We start from the raw sequence: 12,288 nt of genomic DNA on the forward strand, positions 1-12,288 counted from the left end.
TATCAGTCTCTGTGTACAATGTTCTTCTGGCTCTGCTCCTTTCACTCTGCATCAATTCCTGGAAGTCTTTCCAGTTCATATGGAATTCCTCCAGTTTATTATTCCTTTGAGCACAATAGTATTCCATCACCAGCATATACCACAATTTGTTCAGCCATTCCCCAATTGAAGGGTATACCCTTGCTTTCCAGTTTTTTGCCACCACAAAGAGCGCAGCTATAAATATTTTTGTGCAAGTCTGTTTATCTATGATCTCTTTGGGGTACAATCCCAGCAATGGTATGGCTGGATCAAAGGGCAGGCATTCTTTTATCTCTCTTTGGGCATAGTTCCAAATTGTCATCCAGAATGGATGGATCAGTTCACAACTCCACCAGCAATGCATTAACATCCCAATTTTGCCACATCCCCTCCAACATTCATTACTCTGCCTTGCTGTCATTTTAGCCAATCACACCAATTTAGGTGTGAGGTGATATCTCAGAGTTGTTTTGATTTGCATTTCTTTAATTATTAGAGATTTATAACACTTTCTCATATGCTTATTGATACTTTTTATTTCTTTATCTGAAAATTGCCTATTCATGTCCCTTGCCCATTTATTAATTGGGGAATGGCTTGATTTTTTTATACAATTGATTTAACTCCTTGTATATTTGAGTAATTAGACCTCTGTCAGAATTTTTTTGTTATAAAGATTTTTTCCCAGTTTGTTGTTTCCCTTCTGATCTTGGCTACATTGTTTTGGTTTGTACAAAAGCTTTTTAGTTTTATATAATCAAAATTATTTATTTTTCATTTTGTAATTTTTTTCTAACTCTTGGGTGGTTTTAAAATCTTTCCTTTCCCAGAGATCTGACAAGTATACTATTTTGTGTTCACCTAATTTACTTACAGTTTCCTTCTTTATATTTAAGTCTTTCACCCATTCTGAATTTATCTTGGTGTAGGGTGTGAGATGTTGATCTAAACCTAATCTCTCCCATATTGTTTTCCAATTTTCCCAGCAGTTTTTGTCAAATAGTGGATTCATGTCTCAAAAGTTGGGCTCTTTGGGTTTATCATACACTGTCTTGCTGACATCACTTACCCCAAGTCTGTTCCACTGATCCTCCCTTCTATCTCTTAGCCAGTACCATATTGTTTTGATGACTACTGCTTTATAGTATAGCTTAATATCTGGTTCTGCTAGGCCACCTTCCTTCACATTTTTTTTCATTATTTCCCTTGATATTCTTGATCTTTTGTTCTTCCAAATAAACTTTGTTATAGTTTTTTCTAATGTAGTAAAAAAGGTTTTTGGTAGTTTGATAGGTATGGCGCTAAATAAGTAAATTAATTTGGGTAGAATGGTCATTTTTATTATGTTAGCTTGTCCTATCCTTGAGCACTCAATGTTTTTCCATTTGTTTAGATCTAGTTTTACTTTTTTGGAAAGTGTTTTGTAGTTATGTTCATATAATTCCTGTATTTGTTTTGGTAGATAGATTCCTAAGTATTTTATATTGTCTAGGGTAATTTTAAATGGTGTTTCTCTTTCTACCTCTGGCTGCTGTGATGTGTTGGAAATATACAGAAATGCTGATGATTTATGTGCATTTATTTTGTATCTTGCAACTTTGCTAAAGTTGTTGATTATTTCTACAAGCTTCTTAATTGATTCTCTACGATTTTTTAAGTAGACCATCATATCATCTGCAAAGAGTGATAGCTTAGTCTCCTCCTTGCCTATTTTAATACCTTCAATTTCTTTTTCTTCTCTAATTGCTACTGCTAGTGTTTCTAGTACTATGTTGAATAATAGAGATGGTAATGGGCATCCTTGTTTAACACCTGATCTTATTGGAAAGGCTTCTAATTTATCCCCATTGCATATGATGCTTGTTGATGGTTTTAGGTATATACTGTTTATTATTTTTAGGAAAGGTCCTTCTATTCCTATACTTTCCAGGGTTTTCAATAGGAATGGATGCTGTATTTTGTCAAAGGCTTTTTCAGCATCTATTGAGATAATCACGTGATTTTTGTTTGTTAGATTGTTGATATGGTCAATTATGTGGATGGTTTTCTTAATGTTGAACCATCCTTTCATTCCTGATATAAATCCCACCTGATCATGATGAATAACCGTCTTGATCACTTGCTGGAGTCTTTTTGCTAGTATTCTCTTTAAGATTTTTGCATCTATATTCATTAAGTTGATTGGTCTGTAATTTTCTTTCTCTGTTTTTGATCTCCCTGGCTTTGGAATCAGTACCATATTTGTGTCATAAAAGGAGTTTGGTAAGACTCCTTTGCTTATTATATCAAATAATTTGTATAGTATTGGGATTAATTGTTCTTTTAATAGAATTCACTTTGTGAATCCATCAGGCCCTGGCAATTTTTTCTTAGGGAGTTCTCTAATGCCCTGTTCAATTTCTTTTTCTGATATTGGATTATTTAAGTATTCTATTTCTTCTGCTGTTAATCTAGGCAATTTATATTTTTGCAGATATTCATCCATATCACATAGATTGCTAAATTTATTGCTATATAATTGAGCAAAATAGTTTTTAATGATTGCCTTAACTTCCTCTTCATTAGAGGTGAGGTCTCCTTTTTCATCTTTGATACTATTAATTTGATTTTCTTCTTTCCTTTTTTAATTAGATTAACCAGTACTTTGTCTATTTTATCTGTTTTTTCAAAATACCAGCTTCTACCCATTTATTAATTCAATAGTTCTTTTAATTTTGATTTTATTAATTTCTCCTTTGATTTTTAGTATTTCTGATTTAGTTTTCATCTGAGGATTTTTAATTTGTTCATTTTCTAGTTTTTTAAGTTGCATGCCCAATTCATTAACCTCTGCCCTCCCCAATTTAATATATGCACTCAGTGATATCAATTTTTCCCTTAGAACTGCTTTGGCTGCATCCCATAAGTTTGGGTAAGATCATCATTGTCATTGTCTTCAACGAAATTATTGTTTCTGTGATTTGTTCTTTCACTAAATTATTTTGGAGAATCATATTATTTAATTTCCAATTGGTTTTTGGTTTGCCTCTCCATATATTCTTACTTAATAAACTATTTTTATTGCATTATGATCTGTGAAGGTTACATTTATTTCTGCTTTTTTGCATTTGTTTGTCCTGTTTCTGTGCCCTGTTACATGGTCTATCTTTGTGAATGTTCCATGTGCTGCTGAAAAGAAGGTGTATTCCTTTTTGTCTCTATTTATTTTTCTCCAAATATCTATTAACTCGAATTTTTCTAGGGTTTCATTCACTTCTCTTACCTCTTTCTTATTTATTTTTTGGTTTGACTTATCTAGATCTGATAGGGGAAGGTTTAGGTCCCCCACTAGTATGGTTTTGCTATCTATTTCATCCTTGAGCTCCACTAGTTTCTCCTTTAGAAATTTGGAAGCTATTCTGTTTGGTGCATATATATTGAGTACTGATATTTCTTCATTGTTTATACTGCCTTTTATTAGGATGTAGTAACCTTCCCTATCTCTTTTTTTTTTTTAAACCCTTGTACTTCGGTGTTATAGATGGAAGATTGGTAAGGGTGGGCAATGGGGGTCAAGTGACTTGCCCAGGGTCACACAGCTGGGAAGTGGCTGAGGCCAGGTTTGAACCTAGGACCTCCTGTCTCTAGGCCTGACTCTCACTCCACTGAGCTACCCAGCTGCCCCCTTCTCTATCTCTTTTAACCTTATCTATTTTTACTTTGGCTCTGTCAGAGATCATGATAGCCACCCCTGCCTTCTTTTTCTCATTTGAAGCCCAAAAAATTTTGCTCCATCCTCTCATTTTCATTCTATGTCTTTCTGTCTGATGTGTGTTTCTTATAAACAACATATGGTTGGGTTTTGGTTTCTAATCCACTCTGCTATTTGCTTCAGTTTTATGGGTGAGTTCATCCCATTCACATTCAGAGTTATAATTATCAACTCTGCATTCCCAGACATTTTGATTCTCTCTCCTAGTCCTGTCCTTTCTTCTTTCACTGTTTCCTTCTATACCAGTGTTTTGTTTTTAATCAGTTCCTATAATCCCCTCCCTTGTTGTACTTCCCGTTCTCCCCCCTCCCTTCTTATTCCCCTCTTATTGTTCTTTAAAGCCATGTGGTACTCCCCCCCCAACCCTCTCCCTCCCTAGTATTGCTTCCCTCCCTACCAGTCCCTTTGTTACCCTTCTACTTCTCTATAGGGTGTGAATCAATTATCTGCCCCTATGGATCTGATAGTTCTTCTCTAAATTGATTTCAATGCACTCAAGTATTGAATATTCCCTCTCTCTAACCTCTTTGCCCTTACAGTGTATTGTTATTTTTCCCTGTTAATCCCATGTGCTTCTTTATGGAATATAAATTTATTCCTTTTTTGTTTGCTTTCCTTTTTTTCTTATTGTTATCTTCTTCCCCCCCAGTTTTGTATATATTTATACATACATACATACATGCATACATACATACATACATACATACATATATTTATATATATCTTGACATTTCATCCTATACAGTTTGTCCCTGTTCCCTCTATGTAAACTTCTTCTCGTTACCCTGTTGGTAATAATAATTTTTAATATTTGCCAATACCTTCTTTTCTTCTTGCGATATAAATTGATTGAACTTTTTGTGTCCCTTAAAGAAAAGAATTTTTTTCTCCTCCCCCCATTCTCTTAATTACCTTATGTTGATTCTCTTGAGTTTTGGGTTTGCTGGCTCTGATCTCCCCCCCCCTTCTCCACTGTCACTTCTATTCCACCGACCTCTCATCCCCTTTTGCCCTTTCTCTTCCCTTAAATAAAGTTTTGCTGTATTACTTTGCTCTCTGTCTCATTTGTATCAGGTTGGACCCCTGTGTAAGAAGGGGAGGGTGATAGACGGTAACCTCCTGGCTGATGTATAAGGGCCAGTACTCCTCCACAACCACCCCTCCTTAACTAGGGAGACAAAATGGGGTTTTCAGAAAATTGAGATTCCCCTTGATGGTCGTGCCAGGGATAGGTAGTTAGAGGAATGTGTTCTCTATAAAAGGAAACAAGTAGGACCCCAACAAGTTGTTCATGCCAGACTGTACCCACTTAATGGCCCCTCTCCCCGCCTCCCATCCCCAGCCGGATCTGGTGTAAAATGGAGGACTGCTTTCCTTTTCCTCCTACAACCCACATGTTCTTTCTCCCTCTCAATTCAATTACACGGATCTGACTAAAAATGAAGGTTTTTGACTAAAAAGTGAAGGTTTTTGACTAAAATAAAAAGAGGGTTTATTCAGGAACAAAATAACTAAGGGATGTATGATGAGAGTGTCAGGGAAAATGGGGTGTAGGTGATTTCCCCTAAATCCCCTTTCAGTCCTTCACTGGGCAGGGTAGTAGCAGAGATTCTTCTGTATTCCCCCAAATCCCAGCTTCTCTGACCCAAATCTCCAAGTAATGTTCCTACATGTAGGATTATTACAAACTAAAGAGGGAATATAGCAAGGCAATGTTCAAGGCAAGATTTGTGAAGCCTCAGGGGCCGGCTCCCCACAAAAGTCCAGATACCTTGGCCAAACTGAAGAAAATGTTGTTATATGTTCTCGAAGGTGCTCAGGAACTGATAGATATCAAGTAGAAGGGTTTGTCTTCACTAAAGGTCCTAGGAAACTCTTCAGACTTGCTTTGAAGGTGAAGCAACCCCAATATCCAACGTCCCTCCTTGGCTGTTCCCCCAAAGCTTGAGAGAAATCCATTGGTTCTCCTCCTAGAAGTCCTTGCACTCAGGCCAACTGTCATTCTCTCCCCCCCTCCTCTGGGTTCCATCTGTCAATTCCAAAATATTTGGCTTGCCTTTGCTTCTTATACCTGTCAGCCAAATCCAACAAGTTACTATGGACATTAATTACTATGTGCTGATTACCTAATCTATTTCATTGATCCACTACTCTGTTTCTTAGCTGGTACCAGATTTGTTTTGATGATTACTACTTTATAGGATAAATTGAGATGTGGTATGACTAGGCATTCTTTCATATTTTTTTCATTGATTCCTATGATGTTATTGGCCTTTTGTTCTTCCAGGTGAATTTCATTGTTATTTTTTCTAGTTCTATAAAATAATTTTGGGGTACTTTGATTGAAATGATATGGTTCTTTGGCTTTAAACAAAATTTTGACAGTGATAAGAGTGTAATTTTGTATTTTTAAGTTCTTTATTTAAAGAGTAGTTAAGGATATTTGGTAATGGAAAATATTTAAACTCCCAAAACATTTCTTCATTTTCAGTCTTCTTGCGGGGGGGGAAAACTGGGGGTTAAATTAAATATTATCAGGGTTCTGAGGAAGGTTAAGTAAGAGATAAGACAAGGCAATAGACTGGGATTAACAAGTTTGGGAAATACAATTTAGAATGGGATTGGCACAGTTGGAGGCCCAACTGCCAACACAAATCCACCTAGCCAGGGAGTCTGTGAAACTAACAAGTGAGTAGACTGACAAAAGGTTTTATAAACAAGGTTTAATTCAATGAACTATAGTTGGAAGGAAGGGAAAAGGAGTTCTGTTTTACCGGTCTATGGGCAAGCCTCAGGGTCAAGGAATGAACTTCTCTACACTAAGCTAGAGATAGTAGCAGAGCAGGGCACAATGAATATCAGGAATGAAAGTGGGATCCTCACTGCTGAGTCTTGTCAAAATCCAGTGATGATTTAACTTTCTCCCAGGTCCTCAGCCAGTACTCCTTCAATTGGGTTAGTCAGGGAACTAAACCAATCTGAGCTGACCAGCAACCCTGGTTAGGTTTTATAGTCTCAACCAAAGTTCCCACAGGCAGATGATTTTTTCCTTCTGGATACCAGAATATTAGGATACAAACTCCACTTCCTCTGAGGTCTCCCAGGGGGTCAGTTACAACTTGTCCCCAGCCAATATGGAGTCCATCTCAGAGAGAGAAACAAAATTTCCTGCTTCCCCATTCCATTTAGAATTCTCCAGCCCTGGTTGCTAAGCCTCCCAAATAACTAATCTTACACATCTTATTAATTTATCTTACCACAATCTCAGTCAAGCAAATATGTCTTCTATGTTACTTAATATACAATAGCTCTTCAGGATGCAGAAATAGATATACCTTGATTCTAAAGGAACTCATAAGGCATTGATGGCCAAAGTAAAACTACAAAAAGAACCATAATAGAAGGGAGAATGAATGACAGAACAGTGTGGGAGAAATTTAAAGGGAGAGAGAACAAGAGAATGATCAATTTTACTTAAGAAGAGAAAAAGGTTAGAGGCAGAGCCAGGATGGTGGAGAAGATCCATAAACCTACCCGATCTCTACCAAAATACCCTCTAAAAAAACCTATCATATAACACCTCAAAACAAATTCTGAAATAGCATAGCCCACAAAAAGATGAGGTGAAATACTTTTTCAGCCCAAAACAACTTAGAAGACTGGCACAAAAGATCTATTGCACCGAGATGGAAATAGAGTGCAAAACAGCATGACAAGGCAGGCCCAACTGCAATAGCAGGCCCTAGGGGCACCTGAATTAGTACCCAAGGTTTCCTGAGCTCTCAGCCACAAATGGTAAGGGAGGGGCTGGACAAATGCTCAGTAGGGGATTACAGGGATCCTTGAGCTGGCTCTGAATGTAAGACTCTTAACTCTTTACCCATTTGTAGATTCAGATCACCATCCTGGGTCAGTCTCAGGGTAAGCTGAAGCACATACCAGTGGTTGCAGCAGCAGGGAAGACTGGTCTATATGGATGTGAATAAATCTAATGACAAATTGGATTCACTGAGGAAAAGCAGCCATTAAAGACATACTTATGAATTTGCCAGTGATCTCATGGCAGGTCCAAGATCTCAAAATGTCAGCTCAAAAAGTATTGTCTAGTTATAACCAAAATAATACATCCCCTTAAAGCTTCCTTCATAATAATCCTTGTGTTGTTCATTATTTTGCTGACCAAAGAAACTTCTATAATGTCATAACCAAATGGCCTAGACTCTCTTTTACCCTAATCCTGTAATCCCTCAAGTTATTATCAGTATTTCTCAGTTGCTTGGGTTTATGTAAATACCTTAGAAATGTTTTGGTTAAATTCTTTTCATAAACAATTTTCTGTGAGAAAGTTATACCCCCTAAGAATGATATAATGCTCTTATTCTCCTTTCTATAAAACCTTTTCTCTTTGTCATAATAAATAGTAGACCTAGCCACAATCTCTGTGTGCTTTGTGTTTACTCTCTCTGTCCTTCTCAAGTATGATGGCCACAATCTGTCCATCCTTCCTTCTTATCTCACTCTTTCTCTTTAGAAGCTGATCTCTTTAGTAAATTGACTCTCTCTCTCCAGCTGTAACCACCCTCAAATCCAGTCATTCAACATCTATCACCTTAACACTGGTCACATTTCCATAGTGAAAAAGAGTATTTATGGTTACTCATAGACCACAGGCTGGGAGAGGTTAAACACACCTCTCCTTAGATCATATCACCTCAGAAGAACTAAAAGCTTTTAGATCTCCAGAGCTAGCTCTGAAGGCAGCTGCACAAAAAACCAGAAGCCTGGAACAGTGCTCTCATCACCACAAAGCCCAATTTTATTTTTTTTCTTTAAGTTAAAAGGACTGGAAAATGATCAAACAACAAAAAAGAAACTCAACAATGAAAGTTATTTTGGTGGCAAGGAAGACCAAAACAAACTCGGAAGATGACAATATCGTCAATACTGCTGCATTCTCCAAAAAATATGAATTGGTCTTCAGCCCAAAAAGAATTAATGGCAAAGTTCAAAAAGTTGTTTTTTTTTTTAAATCAAATAGAGGAGAGAAATAGGAAAAGAAATGCGAGTGATACAGGAAAATCATGAGGAAAAAAAAAAGAGTAAAAAAACTCATTAAAGGAGCCACAAAAAATACTGAAGAAATAAATATTTAAAAAAACAGAATAGGCCAGTTGGTAAAAAGAGGCACAAAAATTCACTAAAGGGAAGAACTTAAAAAGCAGAATTGCCAAATAGAAAAAGATAAAAATTTATGGAAGATAACTCTTTAAAAGGTAGAATTGGTGAGATTAAAAAGGAGTACAAAAGCTTACTGAAGAAAATAATGTCTTAAAATTAGAATTGGGCAGTTAGAAGCTAATGACCCCTTGGGACATCAAGAAACAATCAAAATCCAAAGAATGGAAAGAAATAGGAAAAAATGTAAACAATCTCATTGGAAGAGGATGAGCTTGAAGAAATAGGTGGAGAAGATGGCATCTCATTTGTACCTTGAAGGAAGGTAAAGATTCAAATAAATAGAAGGAAGGAGGCTCTGTTCCAAGCTTGGGTGATAAATTAAGCAAAGGCTTAAAAAGACTAGGCCAGGAGCAGGGTGAAAACAAAAGACTAAGAATCATCCAGTTTTACTTGAAAAATAGAGTACATAACAGGAAATAGTTTGAGAATGCTGGATAAATAGTATTTTGATATATTTTACTTCTAAAATCTAGAGTTACAACATGGTACTATCAAATATGAATTTTTCAAGACATAGTTTGATTTTTAATTAAAGATAAATGATGAATCATTTCTTTTGAATAGGTCTGATATTGTTTTTATGATTTTAAAATTTGTCCTGTTTTGATTCCTGCCTTTTTATAAAGCTGTGATTTTTGTTTTAGTTGTGTGGCTGTTATAATTGGAAAATTAGGAATCCTGAAGTAAGAAAGTCTGTTAATTTATAGTTTTTAATATTTGTTTATAAGTTTTAAAAAATATATGTTTGTTTGTTAGTATGCAGTTGAATGTTGCACACCAAAAAAGTCACATTAATGAGGACTTCAGGAACACGAACACTCTTACACTGAAGGTATGTCTGCTTCATAGAATGTTATAGCTGAAAGAGTCCCTAAAGATTATCTAATCTCCTCTTTTTATAGAGAAAGACACTGAGGTACCTTGATGGGAAAGTGATTTGCACAAGATCACATGATGACAAGGCTAGGGTTTGAACTCAAGTGTACAGATTCATTACAGTGTCATTTTCATTGTACTTCAATTCTAATTTTTGGTATCTTTTAATATTCCCAGATAGGTTTATCAGTAACCTTTAAAAAACTGAAACAAGAAATAAAATATATATGCTGTAGTAACAACTAATTCTCTTCTATTAGTATGTTTAGTGTTGGTATTACTAAAAATAAATTGATATAAGCAATATAGCATAGGAAGATGCACATAGACTCAAAATGACATAAAGATATACACAATGTATACAACGGTTTTAAATGTAAAAAAATGATAACAAAAATGAAAATTGAATCCTGCGCGATTAATTATTAAGCATGTAAGGCCTAAAGAAGAGATTTGAGAATTCCCCTCCTTCTTTTATGTTTTGCATGTTTATGTACTATATACTGGATTTGGCTGATGTTTTGGTTAGTTTAGCTGAACTATTTTTTGTTCTTCATTTTTCCTTTTTTGATAAGGCATAGCTCTCAAAGTGAAATAAAGTAAAGTAAAAATGAATCAATATTTTTACAGAAGTAATTTTTTACAGAGGCAAAAATGAATCAATAATATTTTTAAAATAATTTATTAGGAATAAATTTGTGTGGGAATAGTCATCTGAAAACTTTATAAACCAATTCAAGTGAGCATTTTTTATTATTCTTGCTATAAAATCCTGAAGTAATCCTGTTCTGGGACTTATTAGTTTATGCATAAACTTTTATAGGACTTATGATTTCATTGGTATAATGAACTTTCCATGAAGAAATTCCTACCAATTGTAAATTCGCAAGTTCTCTGCAGTATTCAAATAGGTGGCATGGTGTGCTGAGCCTATTGTCAAGAAGACCTGATTTCAAATCCAGACTCAAATACTTCCTACCCTAGCAAGTCACTCTGTCTGCTTCAATTTTCTCACCTGTAAAATGGAAATAATAATAATTGCACCTACTTCTCAGGATTGTTGTGAGGATCAAACAAGATAATAATTGTAAAGCAATTAGCAAAGTTCCTGGTACATAGTAGATGCTTAATAAATGTTTGTTTCCTTACCCTTACCTTGTTGGGAATCAAAAGTTAAGAGCCGTGTCAATCAGCCAGGAGGTTTCAGGATAGAATTTGTATTGAGATCTTTCTGACTATAAGGATTGAAATATCCAAGTTGCACTACTTCTTTATACAGAAATTTTGAATACACAATATTTTATTTGATACATTTCATTTGTATTGTGTGGTATTATGTAAATTTAAAAGTTATTTCATTATATCTAAATTCTGTTCAAATGGATAAATAAAACCTTATTATGTCTACTTGATCTGTTAAGAATTGTGTAGTACTATAGTTTTAAATTGCATTAGTCACAGAATCTCAGAATTTTAGTTTTGGAAGGGACCTTAGAGGTTAACTTATACCACCATTTCACACATATACCCATTCTTTTTATAATCTACCTAGCAAATAGCCATCTAGACTTCTTAAAGACCTCTAATGAGAAGAAACTGCCTTTTAAGGCAGTCCATCCCTTTTTAGAAAGTGCTCTGTCTCTGGAAAGCTCTCGCTCTCACTCTCTTTGGCTCTCATTTCCTTACATGAAGCCTACGTATGTCTCCTTTCAACTTTCTTTCATTGCTCCTGGTTCTGCTCTCTGGATCCAAATAGTCTTTAGACACTTAAACAGCTGTCATATCTCTTCTGAATCTTCCCTTTTCTATATCTCTACTTCCTTTAACTGATCCTCATATGTAATGGACTTCACCATCCTGGATGTCCTCCTTTGAACACTTTCCAATTTATCAGTATCCTTAAATTGTGGCACCATCTGTAATGTAACTGGGAAAGAGTACAAAAGATTCTTACCTTCTTATTTTAGGAAGCTGTGGCTCTCATCACAGCTCAGCACAAGTTAGCATTTTTAGCTACTACATCATACTAACTCATATTAAGTTTTCCAGTTCAGTAGAATCCCCTTTTTTTTTTTCCAGACAACGTGCTGTTTAGTCATGCTTCCAATATTTGTAATTGTGATGTCAATTTTTTTAATCCAACTGTAAGATTTTACAGTGTTTTCCCATCAGATTTTGTCTTAATAGATTCATCCTAGTGATCTCCACTGTCAAAGGCTTTTTGGATTCTGATCTTATAATCCAATGGGTTAGTTATCCCATCTAGCTTTGTATCACTTGCAGATTTGTTGGGCAGACCATAATGCCTTTATCCAAGACATTGACAAAAATTTCAAATGACACTGGTCCTAGCTGGTTTTCTTGGGGCAATACAGACCTAAATTGACTAAATTTACTGTAAA

At 35.5% G+C, this 12,288-nt stretch overlaps 1 protein-coding gene across 1 annotated transcript in view; it reads left to right on the top strand.

The window, feature by feature from the left end:
- The window catches only part of MEIKIN (meiotic kinetochore factor), a 177,685-nt gene that overhangs the window by 29,005 nt on the left and 136,392 nt on the right, over positions 1 to 12,288 (top strand). Inside the window, exon 4 of the mRNA XM_044659920.1 lies at positions 9,767 to 9,842. Within this exon, the coding sequence (XP_044515855.1) occupies positions 9,767 to 9,842 (76 nt within the window). The remainder of the gene's footprint in view (positions 1 to 9,766; positions 9,843 to 12,288) is intronic.

This window comes from Gracilinanus agilis, chromosome 2 (assembly GCF_016433145.1).
Source record: "Gracilinanus agilis isolate LMUSP501 chromosome 2, AgileGrace, whole genome shotgun sequence".
NCBI classification, from domain to species: domain Eukaryota; kingdom Metazoa; phylum Chordata; class Mammalia; order Didelphimorphia; family Didelphidae; genus Gracilinanus; species Gracilinanus agilis.